Raw genomic sequence first — 17,165 nt, 5'->3', positions numbered from 1 at the left:
TACTTTAAATATTGGCACAAAGTTCCATCTTTACCTTATTTTCATTGCTATCACCATTGTTAATTTTAAAGGGGCCCATATTGCTCCTGCCCACTATTTTTTGAAAATAAGTAACTTTATTTTGGTTTTGATATTCTTGCAAGCTTCTTTTCATACTCACTGTTTGTAGCTCTTAATACTTGCTTTGTCATCCTTTGCTGTTCTTTGTATCAGTATTGCTGTGAGCAAAATGGAAAAGTTGGTGTGATGACACTGTTGACCAAGTTTTCACTGAGATAGAGCTCGTGATGGTTCTGCATATCATCGTGGAGTAGGCGGAAGATAGTGACAAATTTCTGAGGGTGACCAAATTTGAGAAGGATACTCCATAAGCCTTTGCAGTTAACATAGTCAAAGGGTCCAGCAAATTACCCACAAGTGATAATCTACAGAACAGACGGGGAAGTGTTCAACCTACACCACCTTCAATCCAAAACCAAAACCACTCCAACTTCAGTCATAGAGCTTCACTATGCAAATGACACTTGTGTGTGCGCTCACTCAGAAAGAGTCCAGATCATTGTCAGCTCCTGCTATGAAGCAAATGAGAAAGTGGGACTTTCAGTATACACAGAAACACTGAGGTGGTCCTCAAACAACTCTCAAAGCACTGCAACTCCACCCATCAATTAAGATCAGCAGTGAGATCCTGGAAAATGTGGATTATATTCTGTATCCTGGGATGAAGGCAGACATAGGCTGGAATTTTCTGTCCCTATTGGCGTCAGATGTCATGGCGGGCGGGAGCGGACAACATGGCGGGAAGGCCAAAAATCGGTTTCACCAGTTTGCAATTGTCTGCTCCGTCAATGGCAGGCAGTGTTTCCCACTGCCGCACGTTGGGAACATCATTTTAATACATCTACCTATAATTATAAGCCCTGCTTGCAGGAATCATCCCCCCAGGCTGGATCACCCGAGGAATCACATGTTTCACAATAGCATTTAAAAGGGGTGCACTTGGCGAGCTGAGGGGAACTTGGAGGCGAGTACTCACTAACGCTGTGCAGAGCTCGTGAGAGTCACCCATTCGACTTCAAGGCGCCGCACAGTCAAGCGAGAGCACGGGAAGTCACTTTTTCCCAGTAGACAGTGTGGTGCCGGGCAAGTGCTGCACTGCATTTGGTGGGGGTGAAAGCCAGAACTGTTTGAGGCGAGTTGGGGGGTGCAAGGCAGCATGGTGTGATGCGCCTCTCTTTCGTCCTGCAGGAGGAGTACATCAGGATCATGGAGCCTGGTGACCTAGTTGTATGCCTCATGGCTTACAGGGAGCAGAGACGAAGGAGAAGAGAACGATCGAGATGCCATAAGACCATAAGACATAGGAGCAGAATTTAAGCCAATCGGCCCATCGAGTCTGCTCCGCCATTCAATCATGGTTGATAAGTTTCTCAACCCCATTCTCCCGCCTTCTCCCCGTAACCTTTGATCCCCTTACCAATCAAGAACCTATCTATCTCGGTCTTAAATACAATCAATAACCTGGCCTCCACAGCCTTCTGTGGCAATGAATTCCATAGATTCACCATTCTCTGGCTAAAGAAGTTTCTCCTCATCTCTGTTCTAAAAGGTCTTCCCTTTACTCTGAGGCTGTGCCCTCGGGTCCTAGTCTCTCCTATTAATGGAAACATCTTCCCCACGTCCACTCTATCCAGGCCTGGCTGGGCAGAGGAAAGAACAGCACCCTGAGGAAGAAATGGCAGCTGGGGCTGCTGCACATGCTGCTGAAGAACCACAGGGGAAGCTGGAGTGAGATTAAGCTGCTCCACACCCCTCTTGCGTACACACTGTTGGAGGCCAAATGGTGACAGCAATCGAGTTCAGCCCATGCAGCAGTGCAGGACCAATAGTCCATCCTACTATTGTTGACCTCTGTGTGTTGGCATGCCGGCGCTATCACCTCAGACTGAAGGCGACCTGAGGAGTGCAGTGGACATCCCTTCCTGATGTAACTGAGCTTGCCTTTGCAGCCCCAACAACTGAGGTATGACCGAATCCAGAGGCTCATCATCTGACTCTGACTCAGCAGATTTCTGATCTCCAGCAGTCCTCGAGTGCCAGAAACCTGCTTCCGCCTGCTGCTGATCCCACAGTGCGACACGCTCATCAGATTGTGACCCATAGGCTACTCTAAAGCTAGGTCCCACCAACGTGTATATCTCTGTGTTGGTGGAGGATGTGGGTGAGCACTGTGATGGGTCTTCAATGAGGTTGTCATCGGACTCTTGTAATGAAGTTTCTTTGGGGCTTGAGTCGAGGACCTAGAGCGTGGACTGCCTCCGCTGCTTCCCAGACGTGTCTGTAAAAGCAAAGAGAGGTAATTAGTGCATGGCAGAGGCTGCAGAGCAGGGGGTGACTCACAGCATGGTTATCTGATGGATGTTGCACTGCTGGATCCTCACTTGGTTGAGCACCACCGACCTCACCGTCAGCACAGGAATGGTTTAAATTGTCGCCAGCCAGCTGGACAACTCTATTTTCAAAGTCTTTTCAGGAGTTTGATTTTTAGCCAATTCATTGGAGTTCTTTGAAGGAGTCACATGTGCTGTGGATAAAGGGGAACCAGTGGATGTACTGTACTTAGTTTTCCAGAAGGCATTTGATAAAGTGCGGAAAATAAAAGGTAACCTTTTGGCATGGATAGAAGTTTGGTTAGTTAACAGGAAACGGAGAGTTGGCATAAATGGATCTTTTTCTGGTTGGCAGGATGTGACGAGTGCCACAGAGATCAGTGCTGGGGCCCCTCCTTTTTACAGTTTATATCAATGACTTGGATGAAGGAGCGGAAGGAATGGTTGCTAAATTTGCTGACGGCCCAAAGATAGGTCGGGAAGTAAATTGTCAATAAGTTGTAAGGAGGCTACAAAGTGACATAGATAGGTTAAGTGAATGGGCAAAGATCTGACAAATGGAGTATAATGTGGGCAAATGTGAAATTGTTTACTTTGGCAGGAAGAATAGAAAGGAAGCTTATTATCTAAATGGAAGCGATTGTAGAGTTCTGAGGTGCAGGGGGATCTGGGTGTCCTAGTGCAAGGATCACACAAGATTCATATGCAGGTACAGCAGGTAATTAAGAAAACTAATAGAATGTTATCATTTATTGTGAGGGGAATTGATTACATAAATAGGGAGGTTATGCTTCAGTTGTACAGGGCACTGGTGAGACTGGAGTATTGTGTACAGTACTAGTCTCCTTATTTAAAGGAAGATGTAAATGCATTGGAAGCAGTCCAGAGAAAGTTTACTGGACTAATACCAGGAATGGGCGGGTTGTCTTATGATTAAAGGTTAGACAGATTAGGCTTGTATCCACTGGAGTTTGGAAGTGTAAGAGGCGAATTAATTGAAACCTTTAAGATCCTGAGGGACCTTGACAGAGTGGATGTGGAAAGGATGTTTCTTTTTGTGGGACAATCTAGAACTAGGGGTCACTGTTCAAAAATAGGGGGATGCTTAAGACAGAGATGAGGAGAAATTTTTTCTCTCAGATGGTTGAGAGCCTTTGGAACTTTCTTCTGTGAAAGGAAGTGGAAGCAGGGTCTTTGAATACTTTTACTAGTTAGATTCTTGATTAACAAAGGGGGTGAAAGGCTATCGAGGGTAGGCAGGATCGTGGGGTTAAGGTTACAATCATTGAATGGTGGAGCAGGCTCGAGGGGCCAAGTGGCCTACCCTCCTAATTCGTATGTTCATTGTACTAACCCCATTGTTTCTGTATTTTTAACCTACTCTGGAATAAAGCAATTTATGATTCAAACAAAAGTTTGCCCCATACAGCTTTACCTTGCTTCACCTTCAGAGATGTTGAAACAGAGCATGTGTGTAACACATTGAAATTCAGTCCAGATCGAAAGAAAGCCTTGTTGTTATACTCGCAAATCTCACTACCACAGTGGATATTGCAAAATACTCAACATCCGTAAGAAAGACACTGCTTAAGGAAGCAGGTGATTCCACTGAACCTGAGCAGATATACCTGTGGCAGCTGCAAATTTATAACTGTGTGTCTCAGAGGTATTTAGACTCCCAGCAGAGCCTTAGTTAGCTCAGTTGGCCAGATGGTTTGTTTGTGATGCAGAGTGACATCAACAGCGCAGGTTCAATTCCTATACCGGCTGAGGTCACCATGAAGGCCGCACCTTCTGAACCTTGCCCCTTGCCTGAGGTGTGGTGACCCTCAGGTTAAACTCATCTCCCTCTAATGAGAAAGCAGCCTATGGTCCTCTGGGGCGACTGAGACTTCCCTTTCTTTTCATAAATTCTAGTGGTGGGTCTATCTAAATAGAGTGTTATAGATTTAAGAGGAAATTAGTTTGATTAATGTTCTCAATGCAGATGGATTTTAGATACCCATTTTAAAAAAAGATACTTTTATTAGTTTAGATTCATCGAATGATCACTGTACATTTCTGTCTGAGGAAATTTTGAAAAAAGAGGAGGAACTGAGACAGATGGACATGGAGCACGGTAAATGCAAGGCAGACATTAAAAAGGTACAGAATGAATACTGGGCACAGCAGTGTCCTCCATCCACCATCATTATGTTAAATGTCTGTTTTTTTTTGTTAAAAATAAGTATTTTTTCTTTGAGCTGTTCAATTCCCCTATTTCTTAACTTGTCCATAACCAATACAGGAATTTTCAATCCTGCTATGATTGCTGTCACGGGGTGAGGGGGGAGATGACTGCATAGCGATATTGTTGCTGCATTAGTAATCCAGAGACAGGGTAAAGCTCTGGGGATCTGGGTTCGAATCCTGCCACGGCAGATGGTGAAATTTGAATTCAATAAAAATCTGGTACTAAAAGTCTGATGATGACCATGAAACCATTGTCAATTGTTGTAAAAACTCATCCGATTCATTACTGTCCTTTAGGGAAGGAAATCTGCTGTCCTTACCTGGTCTGGCCTACACATGACTCCAGACCCACAGCAATGTAGTTGATTCTTAAATGCCCTCTGAAATAGCATTCAGTTGTAACAAACCGCTACAAAGTCACAAAAGAGGAATGAAACCGGACGGACCACCCGGTATCGACCTAGGCACTGGAAATGACAATGGCAATCTCAGCCCTGCCAACCCTACAAAGTCCTCCTTACTAACATCTGGGGACTAGTGCCAAAATTGGGAGAGCTGTCTCACAGACTAGTCAAGCTACAGCCCGACAAAGTCATCATCACAGAATCATACCTTACAGATAACGTCCCAGACACCACCATCGCCATCACCATCCCTGGGTATGTTCTGTCCCACTGGCAAAACAGACCCAGCAGATGCGGCGGCACAGTGCTATACAGTTGGGAGGGAGTTGCCCTGGGAGTCCTCAACATCAACTCCGGACCCCTTGAAGTCTCATGTCATCAGGTCAAATATGGTCAAGAAAACCTGCTGATTGCCACATACCACCCTCTCTCAACTGATGAATCAGTGCTCCTCCATGTTCAACATCACTTGGAGGAAGCACTGAGGGTGGCAAGGATGCAGAATGTACTCTGGGTGGGGGACTTCAATGTCCATCACCGAGACTGGCTCAGTAGCAGCACTACTGACTGAGCTGGCTGAATCCTAAATGATATAGCTGCTAGACTGGGTCTGCAGCAGGTGGTGAGGGAGCCAACAAGAGGGAGAAACATACTTGACCTCATCCTCACCAACCTGCCTGCTGCAGATGCATCTGTCCATGACAGTATCGGTAGGAGTGACCACCACACAGTCATTGTGGAGACGAAGTCTCGCCATCACATTGAGGATACACTCCATCGTGTTGTGTGGTACTACCACCGTGCTTTTTGGGATGGATTTTGAACAGATCTAGCAACTCAAGACTGGGCATCCATGAGGCGCTGTGGGCCATCAGCAGCAGCAGAATTGTACTCAAACACAATCTGTAATTTCATTGTCCAGCATATTCCCCACTCTACCATTACCATCAAGCCAGGGGATCAACCCTGGTTCAATGAAGAGTGCAGGAGGGCATGCCAGGAGCAGCACCAGGCACACCTAAAAATGAGCTGTCAACCCGGTGAAGCTATAACACAGCACTACTTGTGTGCCAAACAGCATAAGCAGCAAGTGATAGACAGAGCTCAGTGATCCCACAACCAACGGATCAGATCTAATCTCTGCAGCCTTGCCACATCCAGTCATGAATGGTGGTGGGCAATTAAACAACTCACTGGAGGAGGAGGTTCCACAAATATCCCCATTCTCAATGATGGAGGAGCCCAGCACATCAGTGCAAAAGATAAGGCTGGAGCATTTGCTACAATCTTCAGCCAGAGTAGATGACCCATCTCGGCCTCCTCCAGAGGTCCCAAGCATCACAGATGCCAGTCTTCACCCAATTCGATTCACTCCACGTGATATCAAGAAACGGCTGAAGGCACTGGATACTGTAAAGGCTATGGGCCCTGACAATATTCCTGCAATAGTACTGAAGACTTGTGCTCCAGAATTTGCCATGCCCCTAGCCAAGCTGTTCCAATACAGCTACAACACTGGCATCTACCTGGCTATGTGGAAAATTGCCCAGGTATGTCCTGTTCACAAAAAAGCAGAACAAATACAATCTGGCAAATTACCGCCCCATCAGTCTACTCTCCATCATTAATAAAGTAATGGAAGGGGTCATTAACAATGCTACCAAGCGACACTTGCTTAGCAATAACCTGCTCACTGATGCTCAGTTTAGATTCCGCCAGGGCCACTCAACTCCTGACCTCATTACAGCCTTGGTTCAAACATGGACCAAAGAGCTGAACTCTTGAGGTGAGGTGAGAGTGACTGCCCTTGACATCAAGGCCGCATTTGACCAAGTGTGACATCATGGAGCCCTTGCAAAACTGGAGTCAGTGGGAATCAGGAAAAACTCTCTGCTGGTTGGAGTCATGCCTAGCGCAAAGGAAGATGGTTGTGGTTGTTGGAGGTCAGTCCTCTCAGCTCCAGAACTTCAGTACAGGAGTTCCGCAGGGTAGTGTCCTCAGCCCAACCAACTTCAGCTGCTTCATCAGTGACCGTCCTTCCATCATAAGGTCAGAAGTGGGCATGTTCACTGATGGCTGCACGATGTTCAGCACCGTTCGCAGCCCCTCAGATATTGAAACAGTCTATGTTCAAATCCAGCTTGACCTGGACAATATCCAGGCTTTGGCTGACAAGTGGCAAGTAATATTCACACCACATAAGTGTCAGGCAATGACCATCTCCAACAAGAGAGAATCCAACCATTTCCCCTTGATGGTCAATGGCATTACCATCACTGAATCCCACACTATCAACATCCTGGGGGGTTACCATTGACCAGAAATTGAACTGGACTAGCCATATAAAGACTGTGGCTACAAGAACAGGTCAGAGGCTAGGAATCCTGCGACGAGTAACTCATCACCTGAGTCCCCAAAGACTTTCCACCACCGACAAAGCACAAGTCAGGAGTGTGATGGAATATTCCCCACTTGCCTGGATGAGTGCAACTCCCACAACACTGAAGAAGCTTGACGCTGTCCAGAGCAAAGCAGTCAGCTTGATTGGCACCACATCCACAAACATTCACTTCCTCCACCGCCAAAGCACAGTAGCAGCAGTGTGTACCATCTACAAGATGCCCTGCAGGAATTCACCAAGGATCCTTCGACAGCACCTTCCAAACCCACGACCACTACCATCTAGAAGGACAAGGGCGGCAGATAGATGGGAACACCACCACCTGGAAATTCCCCTCCAAGCCACTCACCACCTTGGAAATATATCGCCGTCCCTTCACTGTCGCTGGATCAAAACCCTGGAACTCCCTTCCTAACAGCACTGTGGGTGTATCTACACCACATGGACTGCAGCGGTTCAAGAAGGCAGCTCACCAGCAACTTCTCAAGGGCATTAGGGATGGGCAATAAATGCTGGTCCAGCCAGCGAAGCTCACATCCAGTGAATGAATAATAGAAAAAAAAATTCACAGTTGTACCTGTCCTAACTTGAGAATGTTATGTTTTGTTGATGACATGTGCATTTTATCCTGGAACTGCAAATACTTCATGCAAGTCCCCATTCTCAAAGGCAACTCGGGGATGGGCACTAAATGCTGGTCTGGCCAGTGATGCCCACATCACATGAATGAATAAAAAAAACAGCCACAGTACAATTTTGGAGTAGCTTTGTTAGTTAATTGTCTTGAGATCCAAATTCAAAGTTCTCCTTCTCTGCTAAGGCCCCCCTTATCACAATTTTTATCCCTTTTGCTTCTGAATGCTCTGACAGTTAGCTTTGGCATGAGCAGAACTCGTCAGCCTTCTGGTATCTTCCTGAACGATCCTGAGCATAGGGTGCAACAATTTAATTTTATTGTGGGGGGAGTATTACAGTTTGTCTAGTCACTTGCAGGTTCCAGCAGGATTCACTGCAGTAACCCTGTCTGTTACACTTCCCAATTCCCACTCCAGATCTGGGCATTGAGTCTAATCTCACTGCCACCCTGCTGAAATCAACTGACAGTTGAAGCAGAAATTCATCCTGGATTAGATCCATACTTACTTTATTTTGTAACCAGAAGTATGACGAGCTGTCTGCTCCACATGATTGGTTTTGACATTCTTTAACCATCTGTTTACAGGTGCATGAGATGAAGTTGTGTTGACTTACCTTAAGTACTTTCTTCCCCGTGTGAGAAAACATCTGGCCTTCACATTTTGAGCCTGCTAACCTGCCACTCTGACATGAAGAGGTTGCTCTATGTAGATTCACTGGGATTCTCTGTCTTTACAGTACAGTTTATTTGGTACACTGGCAAAGTAACAGCATTTTGGTGCCATGTGAGAGAAAGCATTGGCAATACATAAGGAAGTAGAGATCTATCTTTGGCACAATTGGTGATCTGGGTGCAAATTGTGCCCAATTGTGCTAGTTTTGATGTATGTATTTTTTGCCCTGGTTCCTGCATAAACTCATTTGCAAATCGCCAAACAAAATCTGCGCCAAACTAATATAATTTGGCAGCATTTTAGGACACAATTTAAAAATAAATGCTTTAAACAATGTTCCATGATGTATTTGATAACCTGAGTAAATTGATTCATGTTCTATGGGTTTATCACAAAAATAGAAGCATTTATTATTTAATTAAAACTCCTGACACTGCACAGAAACAAAGTCCGTGCTGCTGACTGTTGTATGACGTGCGTGCATATCATTGTAATGTAAAGGTGCTTGGCAGAGCAAGGGTTAATGTGGGACTGAAGAATAGCACTGCCCACAGTATGATGTACAGAGTCACATGGCAGAACAGTCTCAAAAGAACACTGTTGAACCAGCCTGCATGGAAGTCACAGCACCATGGGATCTGTAAATAGTTAAAGACTAACAATAGATGTTTCATGTTTAAATATACAAGTCTCAAGATCTCATCATTGAGACATTAAAGAACCCATATTACAACATGGCTGGCAACGGTGGTCGTTTCTACAAGATATCACATCAGAGAAAGTACCGTACTCCAACATGCTGATCCATGGTGGCAACTAAAATCATGAACCCAGAGCGGCATCCCAAAGATATGAAACACTGAAAGCAACTGAAGCCCAACTAGAGAGATGCACACCTAACAAAAAAAAACTGCAAGAAACAGTGAAAGAAGCTTCACCTCAGGCTTGGGAGTGAGGAATCCACCAGAGTGAATGGAAGTTCATGACAGAAAATTTCAAGAACCTGAATGACACAGTTCATGAGATGGTGAGCAAAAATACAAAAAAATAGCTGTAGTTGCATTTTAGAATAGGTAGTGGTCCCAAGGACTCAGCATCCAGTGGGCAGCTGAAAGAGCACTGCAAATCAACAAAGTTTTTTAAGAACTGCAAAAATCAGCTGATAGAGTCAAAAGTTTAAGCAGACCATACAGAGTTTAAAAAAGGAGACCTGCAGATTTTTAAGAACAAAGTGTTGTTGCTTTAAGTTTAAAAACAAAAGGACCCCATCAGACCACAAGCCCACCAAAACTCCAAAAAAGAGGACCAGCAGAAAAAAAGGAAAACATCTTAGAGAAAAGCAATACTCCTAACTTAAAAGTTTAGAAGTTCAAAAACAAAATCAGCCATGGTCAGCAGAGATCCTGCCAAAACCCAAAAAAGCACATGAAACTCACAGCATGGAAAGCTAACAGCTGCAGACAGCCCAAGTGGAAAAAAATAGTTACTTCACTGACAGCCTTAAAGGGGTCATGACATTTAAAACAGTAACTGCAAAAAAAAAGACCATGGACAACAGCAATAGACCCCAAAGAGAGGGCAACTCCCAGTAAAGTGCTGAGGACAACAAAAGAACCCAGAGAGAGGGTAACCTCCAATAAAGTGCTGAGGGCAGCAGAGGGCCCCAGGGGGCATGCACCGGGGAACCCCAGAAAGAGAGTGAAAGAAGACCCAGAGGGAGGGAGACAGTGCAGAGTGAGCAGATGACAGTGAATAAAGAAGAACCGTCTGAGGTAACTCAAAAGAAGCAAAATGTAAATGAAGCTGTCCCACAGGAAAATGTTCACATCCGAGCTGAGCTGAAAGATTTGAACTGCATGATAAACTGAAGTCTTCAATGAACCAAGCTGTTTGAGGTTTGAACAAAAATGTCAGAGATGACACAAAGGAGATTTTGACCCTCAATTCCACAGTTGGCAAATCAAAGCAGGAGTTGGGCAAACTCAACCAGATGTACAGCCAGGCAAAACAGCAGACAAATAAGGCATGCAAAGAAATTGTGACCATGAAAGGGTCCTTGAAAAATAAAAATGTAGCCATAACAAATCATGCTAAAAAGAATGTTGAATATTACTTCAGAAAAAGCTGTGTTGGAACTTTAAGTAGCAACAAAATGATGCACTAAAGCCCCGAGTGAGTTGGCAAGCAGTCAGCAAGAAAATAAAGAGTTGAAAGAACAACTGATTGTCCTTCAAGATCAAATATAAAAAGAATGTGTAAACATTCAGCAACATGAAGAAATGAAGACCATCTTAAAGAGCAGAAAGGAAGCACAGCAGAAGAAACTCGAGACTCTGTTGAATTACAGGAAAGCTCAAGATGAAGCAAGTGAGCTTCACAAAAAAGGAAAACCTGTTGACAGCCTTCACGTGTTACAAGAATATCCCACAGGACAAAGTTTATTCTTCTGAAAAATTGTAAAGAGAAGCAAAATGGATGTAACATCACTCCGAACAAACTGAAGAACCAGTTGGCAGAGAAGACTCAGCAATGTTCAGTATTCCAGGAGGAAGCCAGAGCTAAGCCAACAATTGAATGGAAAAGTGGAGGCATTGAAAGGAAAAGCTGTAGAACTTTCCAAACTGCATTCAGACAATGAAGCCATGAGTTGGATAATTACAGTACTAAGTTAAGACTTGGCCAGAGGCAGACCTGGCTGACAGTGAATCCAAAATGAAGGACAAGGAGAAAGTTCTGTTGCCGACAAAAAGAACAGACAGAAATGAGATCAGAAAATGTAAATTAGACACTGAAGCAGCAGGTGCTAGAAAAAGAAAAAGCTGAGCTGAATGAAAAGATTTGTAAGTTTGCAAAACAATTTGAAAATAAAACAGCAAACAAATGTTTGGCTGAGATTGTGAGGCAAGTGGAAATGAAGATTCCATTTGCAAATTGTCAAGGTCCAGCGAGAACATGGCAGGCGCCATGGAAAAAGAAAATTCAAGTCCACTCTAGGAATGAATGGAGTGTACATTCCCCATGGAAGGAACAGGACAAACCCACAGTGTCCGAAAAAGCGAACGAGTGTTAACAAAGAGCAACATGACTCAAAGCGCATAAAACAAATCAAATGGAGATAGCCAAGTATCAGAAACAGAGTCCTACTACCATTCCTCCAAATGTGACAGACCAAGATGCGGAAGAACTGTCCAGCCTGAAGACCGTCTGAATTTACAAAGTCGAAGACTTGAGATGGGGGAGCAAGGATAGCAAGTAATGATTATATCACAAATAGTTATACTCAGTTGGAAAGGAAAGTTTTCTTTGGAGAAAAAATGTTGTATGCTGCATGCCATTGTAATGTAAAGGTGCTCAGCAGAGCAAGGGTTACTGTGGGACTGGAGAATAGCACCGCCCATAGTATAATGTATAGGTAATACACTCAGAGAACATTCTAGAAAGAGCACCCTCGACCCAGTCTGCATGGAGATAACTACCATGTATGACAGTGACCTGGAATCTGTAAATAGTTAAACTCTAACAATAAACGGTTCATGTTTAAAAATTTAAATCTCAAGATCTCATGATTGAGACATCTAAAGAATCCAAATTACAATACTGACACCATCAGTGTGCGCCTGGAACAGGAAGTCAGCATCTACTCCACCTGTAGACACATATGCAGTGCTGCTAATGTCATCATTGTGCACTCGTTGAAAGCTAACCCACTTGCTCAATTCACTTGTTGCTTCACTCACTGCCTCGCTCCAAACCCTTGGCCTCTTTTCTCACCACCCCTCTCGCTGCTTTGGTCCAACCCTTGGCGTATTCGGTCACCCTCCCACTCGCTGCCTGTAGACAGCGAGGGGGCAGGGTGGTGAGTGGGAGAAGCAGTGAGGCAACGAGCAGGGTGGTGAGAAAATCGCAATTGCGATCCAAGGATTTTCAACTGGGCATTTTGGGATTCAATATTCTGTGAAAACTGCAATCCTTAACCATGGTGTAGAAAACACATATTGATGCTGCACTTGTTTAATAATACTCAGTATTATGGATGGTCCTATTCCTTGATTGCTGGCAGTGATGTCACAGGCACTGCGACTGCATGTCTGGCAAATCCGCCCCCTGCTGTTGCAGAGACAGAAACACAGGCTTTTTAATTAAAGTGTCAATCCACCACCTAAGTTTAAATAATTGAAAAACACTTCTGCAAATGGTTCAGTATAATTTTTTTTTGGTGTGATGTAATACAGCAGTTTCTTAGTAAACTAAAAAATATATTTAAATGTTTTTGAAATGTACCTACTTGCATCCCTGTGCCTCCCCCAGGCCCCCCTGAAATTGACAGAAACCTGCCCAATGATTTAGTTTTTCTTTATTCATTCATGGGATGAGGGCATTGCTGATAAGATCAACAGTTTTTGCCAATCCCTAATTGCCCTCAACAAGGTGGTGGAGAGTCGCTGCCTTGAATACAAATATGTTGCTTGCTCAGCCATTTCACACAGCAATTAAGAGTCAACCACATTGCTGTGTGGAGTTACATACAGCGAGATGAATAAGGACAGCAGATTTCCTTCCTAAAGGAGGCTAGTGAACCAGATGTGTTTTTATGACAGCCTGGTTACCATTACTGGTGGTAGTTTTTTATTTTAGATGCATGTAATTGAATTTAAGTTTCTCAGCTGCTGTGGTGGGATTTTTTAATTCCACTGCACTACAGGACTGGGTATAATTAACAGAAACTCACCCTGGTGATTAATTTGATCTGGAGGCATGGCCACTTTTATGAGCAGGGCTAGTCTCTTGCATAATGTTTTTTAAACTAGAACAAAAGATTGCGAAAACTTGAATTGTGCAGGGGTAATCTATGTTGAAATTCTGCAATCATTGGCGCTGGTTTGACTGATGTCAGGTGAATTTCACTGAAGCAAATGGCGCAGTGAAAACTCCTTGTGGAAACTCCAGGGAATTAACTGGAGATACTCCACCTGAAATTTGAAAACAAGGATCAGAATTTTTTTCCCACATCTTTTTCTCTACATCTATCTTTCTAGATACCTCAGCAGGTTAGAAATGGGAAGTTCATTGAATTCCATTGGTCCTCATGTAAGTGTTCAATGTAACTGGGAAGATCACAGCACAAAAGTGTTTAGTTTGCCATAAAAATCCATTACTGCAGTGTTTCATTATGAGTTGGCACGTCCTTTTAGTATAATGGAGGACAGACATGGGCTATATTGTAAGTCTGCTGGGAGAACATCCACCTCCCAACACACGGAAAGAGCTTATGAGGTTCCTTTAATTAATGCCCTGAATACTCTTTCAATGAAGCCTTTTCTTTTTGTAACAGCTGAGAGACCAGTTGAATTCCCTCGAGCAGCAACACCACTCTGAATTGAAGGGAATGAAATTGGAGATTGCACAGCTAACCACCGAACTGCACCAGCGGGATTTAACAATCGCGACGATGAGTGCAGCCACCTCCAACATGGAGCGACAGCTTCGAAATGAATTGGATAAAACTGATAGGAAAACAAAAGAAGTTAAGGTATTTAAATTAACCATTAACTTATTGCTTTGCCTCATAGCATGGCACTTAGAAATATGAGAAGGCCGTTCAGCTTATCAAAGTGAAGGATATCAGTGCTGGAGAGTGGGATATGAATGGGGGAGGGTCCCTACCCCAGCCATGCAATTCTTCGAGATAACTGCGCTACTATAATTCTAGCCTCTTATGCATCCAATTTAAATTGCTCTGCCTTCAGCTGCTGTGCCCTGAGTTTAAGGAGAATCTTAAAGGATAGAAGAAAGGGAATTCTAGAATTCCCTCTCTTCGCTCCTTTAAGACACTCCTTAAACCCTAACTCTTTAATCAACAACAACAATAATCTAATGTAATGAAATGCCCCAAGACACTTCACAGGAGCATATAAAACAAATATGATATTGAGCCATATTAGGAGATACCAAAAGCTTGGTCAAGGAGGTAGGTTCTAAGGAGTGTCAAAAGGAAAGTGAGACACAGAGATGGAGAGGTATAGGGAGGAAATTTCCAATTTTAGGGCCTAGGCAACTGAAGGCATGACCACCGTCAGTTGAGCAATTAAAATTGCAGATGCACAAGAGGCCAGAATTAGAGGAGCACAGATATCTCAGAAGGTTGTGGGACTGGTGGAGTTCAGCAATAGGAAGGGGCGAGGCCAGGGAGGAATTTGAAAACAAGGATCAGAATATTAAAATCAAGACAATTGCTTGAAAATGAGGCAATATAGGTTAGCGAGCACAGTGGTGATAGGGGAATGGGACTTGGTGTGAGTTAACGCAGGAGCAGCAAAGTTTTGGATGAGCTGAACTTTACAGAGGGTAGAATGTGGGACAGCAGCCAGGAGTGTAATGGAATAGTCACGTCTCGAGGTAACAAAGGCATGAATGTGGATTTCAGCAGCAGATGAGCTGAGATGGGGCAAAGTTGGATGATGTTACCAAGGTCTTGGTGAGAGCATGGTCGGAAACCTATTTTGGGATCAAATGTGACACCAAGGTTGTGAACAGATTGGCTTGTGGGCAGGGATGAGGAATCAAGCTTATTGATAGCTCCTAATGTGATTTGGTATCAAATTTTGTTTGATAATACCCCTGTGAAGCACCTTGGGACATTTTACTACATTAATGGTACTATACATAAATCCAAGTTATTGTTTGTTGTAAATATAATCATTGTAAATCATGAGAACCAAGCCTGTGATATTTTCTGACTGTTAACTAAAATTTGTCATCTTCGTCCATGAATTTGACCTTGCTTGCAGCCATGCAGTCCTTCTCTTCTATACCTAGACATGTACAGATGGCTACTCAGAATTTGAAAGAGAGGAGATTCCTGTTATGGTGTCATTCATTTTCCAGTCAGTTTGTTTGATCCCCTGCTCCTCTTATGAATGTAGCGATGTTTGACTGGGGTGCAGTTCCCTGGTCACCTGCTCCACATTGTCAGCGAATATCTCCAGGCCATTTGTTAACAAAACATCATAGCTGAGCTTGACAGTGTTATCAGGCATCAGCCTTGACTCTTTATTTTTTCCCATCCGACCCCAGAAATGTCAAGCACTACAGCTGTGTAACAGAGCGAACCATAGCTACACAGACCCAAGACATGTTTGCTATGTATTGTTCAGCTGTTTGCTTACTAACTCCTCAACCCCCTAAGCCCCGAAGAAATGCAAGTCAAAATTTTAAGTAGGACCTATCGTCAGAATTGTTTCCACTCAAAACAGCGAATTTGCCTCTCTTCTTCCAGCTCCCTAACCTGCTTCATTATTTTCAATGATGATTTCCATTTAATATTGGAGGATTGCAATTAGCTGAAAGCTTACAAGACACATTTCAATCAAATTGTTAAGATAGCATCATTAATAGCAAGAGCTGAGTTTGTGTAATTCCTGTATTTTAAGTGTTGAGGTTGAATTATTGCTTTTAAGTCACTGTCAGGCACTTACTTTCTCATTTCTCTTATTTTGAAATACAAAGTTTTTTTCCACCTTATGTTTTAATTTTGGATTGAAAAAGTACAGGTTTAGTAGAAGCAGAACATAAGGAAAAAGTTAAAAGCAAAATACTGCAGATGCTGGAAATCTGAAATAAAAACATGCTGGAAAAACTCAGCAAGATCTGTGGAGAGAGAAACAGAGGTAATGTTTTTCTCTCTCCACAGATGTGGCCAGACCTGCTGAGTTTTTTCAGAATTTTCTGTCTTTAAAAGAGGAAAAAGTTACTGTCTATCACAACTTGTGATTTGCTTAATCCAACTTACTGTGGATTAAAGCAGAGCGATACCATCACAGCACAGAGCAAGTGGAAAAATAAATCTAGTGCAGCAATTGTTCAGCCTGTGGCAGCAGGGTCATTTCATTTGATTTGTTTCGGTATTCTGTTCATTGGCAGTGTGGTTGCTAGGAGAGTGTTGTTTTAACATGGATATCCAGCGTGAGGATAAGCGATGGTAGCTGTTGGTATTTTATATTCAACATGTGCTGCTGTGGTCAGGTATTGAGTGATAGTTACATAGCTACATAAAAACATTTGCTCAGGACAGATGTTCCCTCATGAAGTTAAATAATCTAGCCTTTCATACAATAACCTATACATTTCATTATAGAGAAATGTACAGCATACAATGCCATCAAACTTTATTTAATCCCCTACCTTTCACCCTTGTTCAAACCTACCTCCTTAAAGATCAGCCATTGTTTCATTACAGTTTTTTCCTGTCAGTCTTTGGTTCCATTTTAGCCCTTTTCCAACCTGGATGTTCTAACTTATGTTGTTCCTTGCTTTTCTCCATTACTAGTCTAAACCTTATGATACAATGATCACTGTTACCCACAGACACTTGGTCCATCTCATTCCCCAGCATCAGACCCAGCAATGACTCCTTCCTAGTTGGGCGGAG

The 17,165-nt window shown here is 43.4% G+C and overlaps 1 protein-coding gene across 8 annotated transcripts in view; it reads left to right on the top strand.

Annotated features, from left to right (window-relative positions):
- Positions 1-17,165, top strand: part of cep63 (centrosomal protein 63) — a 97,231-nt gene that overhangs the window by 60,011 nt on the left and 20,055 nt on the right. For all 8 annotated transcript variants that reach the window (XM_041182945.1, XM_041182950.1, XM_041182949.1 and 5 more), the window contains 2 exons: positions 4,421-4,535; positions 14,070-14,267. In XM_041182945.1, coding sequence (XP_041038879.1) covers positions 4,421-4,535; positions 14,070-14,267 — 313 coding nt within the window. The remainder of the gene's footprint in view (positions 1-4,420; positions 4,536-14,069; positions 14,268-17,165) is intronic.

This window comes from Carcharodon carcharias, chromosome 2 (genome assembly GCF_017639515.1).
Source record: "Carcharodon carcharias isolate sCarCar2 chromosome 2, sCarCar2.pri, whole genome shotgun sequence".
Lineage (NCBI taxonomy): Eukaryota > Metazoa > Chordata > Chondrichthyes > Lamniformes > Lamnidae > Carcharodon > Carcharodon carcharias.
The sequence above is the reverse complement of the archived record's forward strand: the minus strand, read 5'-3'. Positions and strand labels throughout refer to the sequence as shown.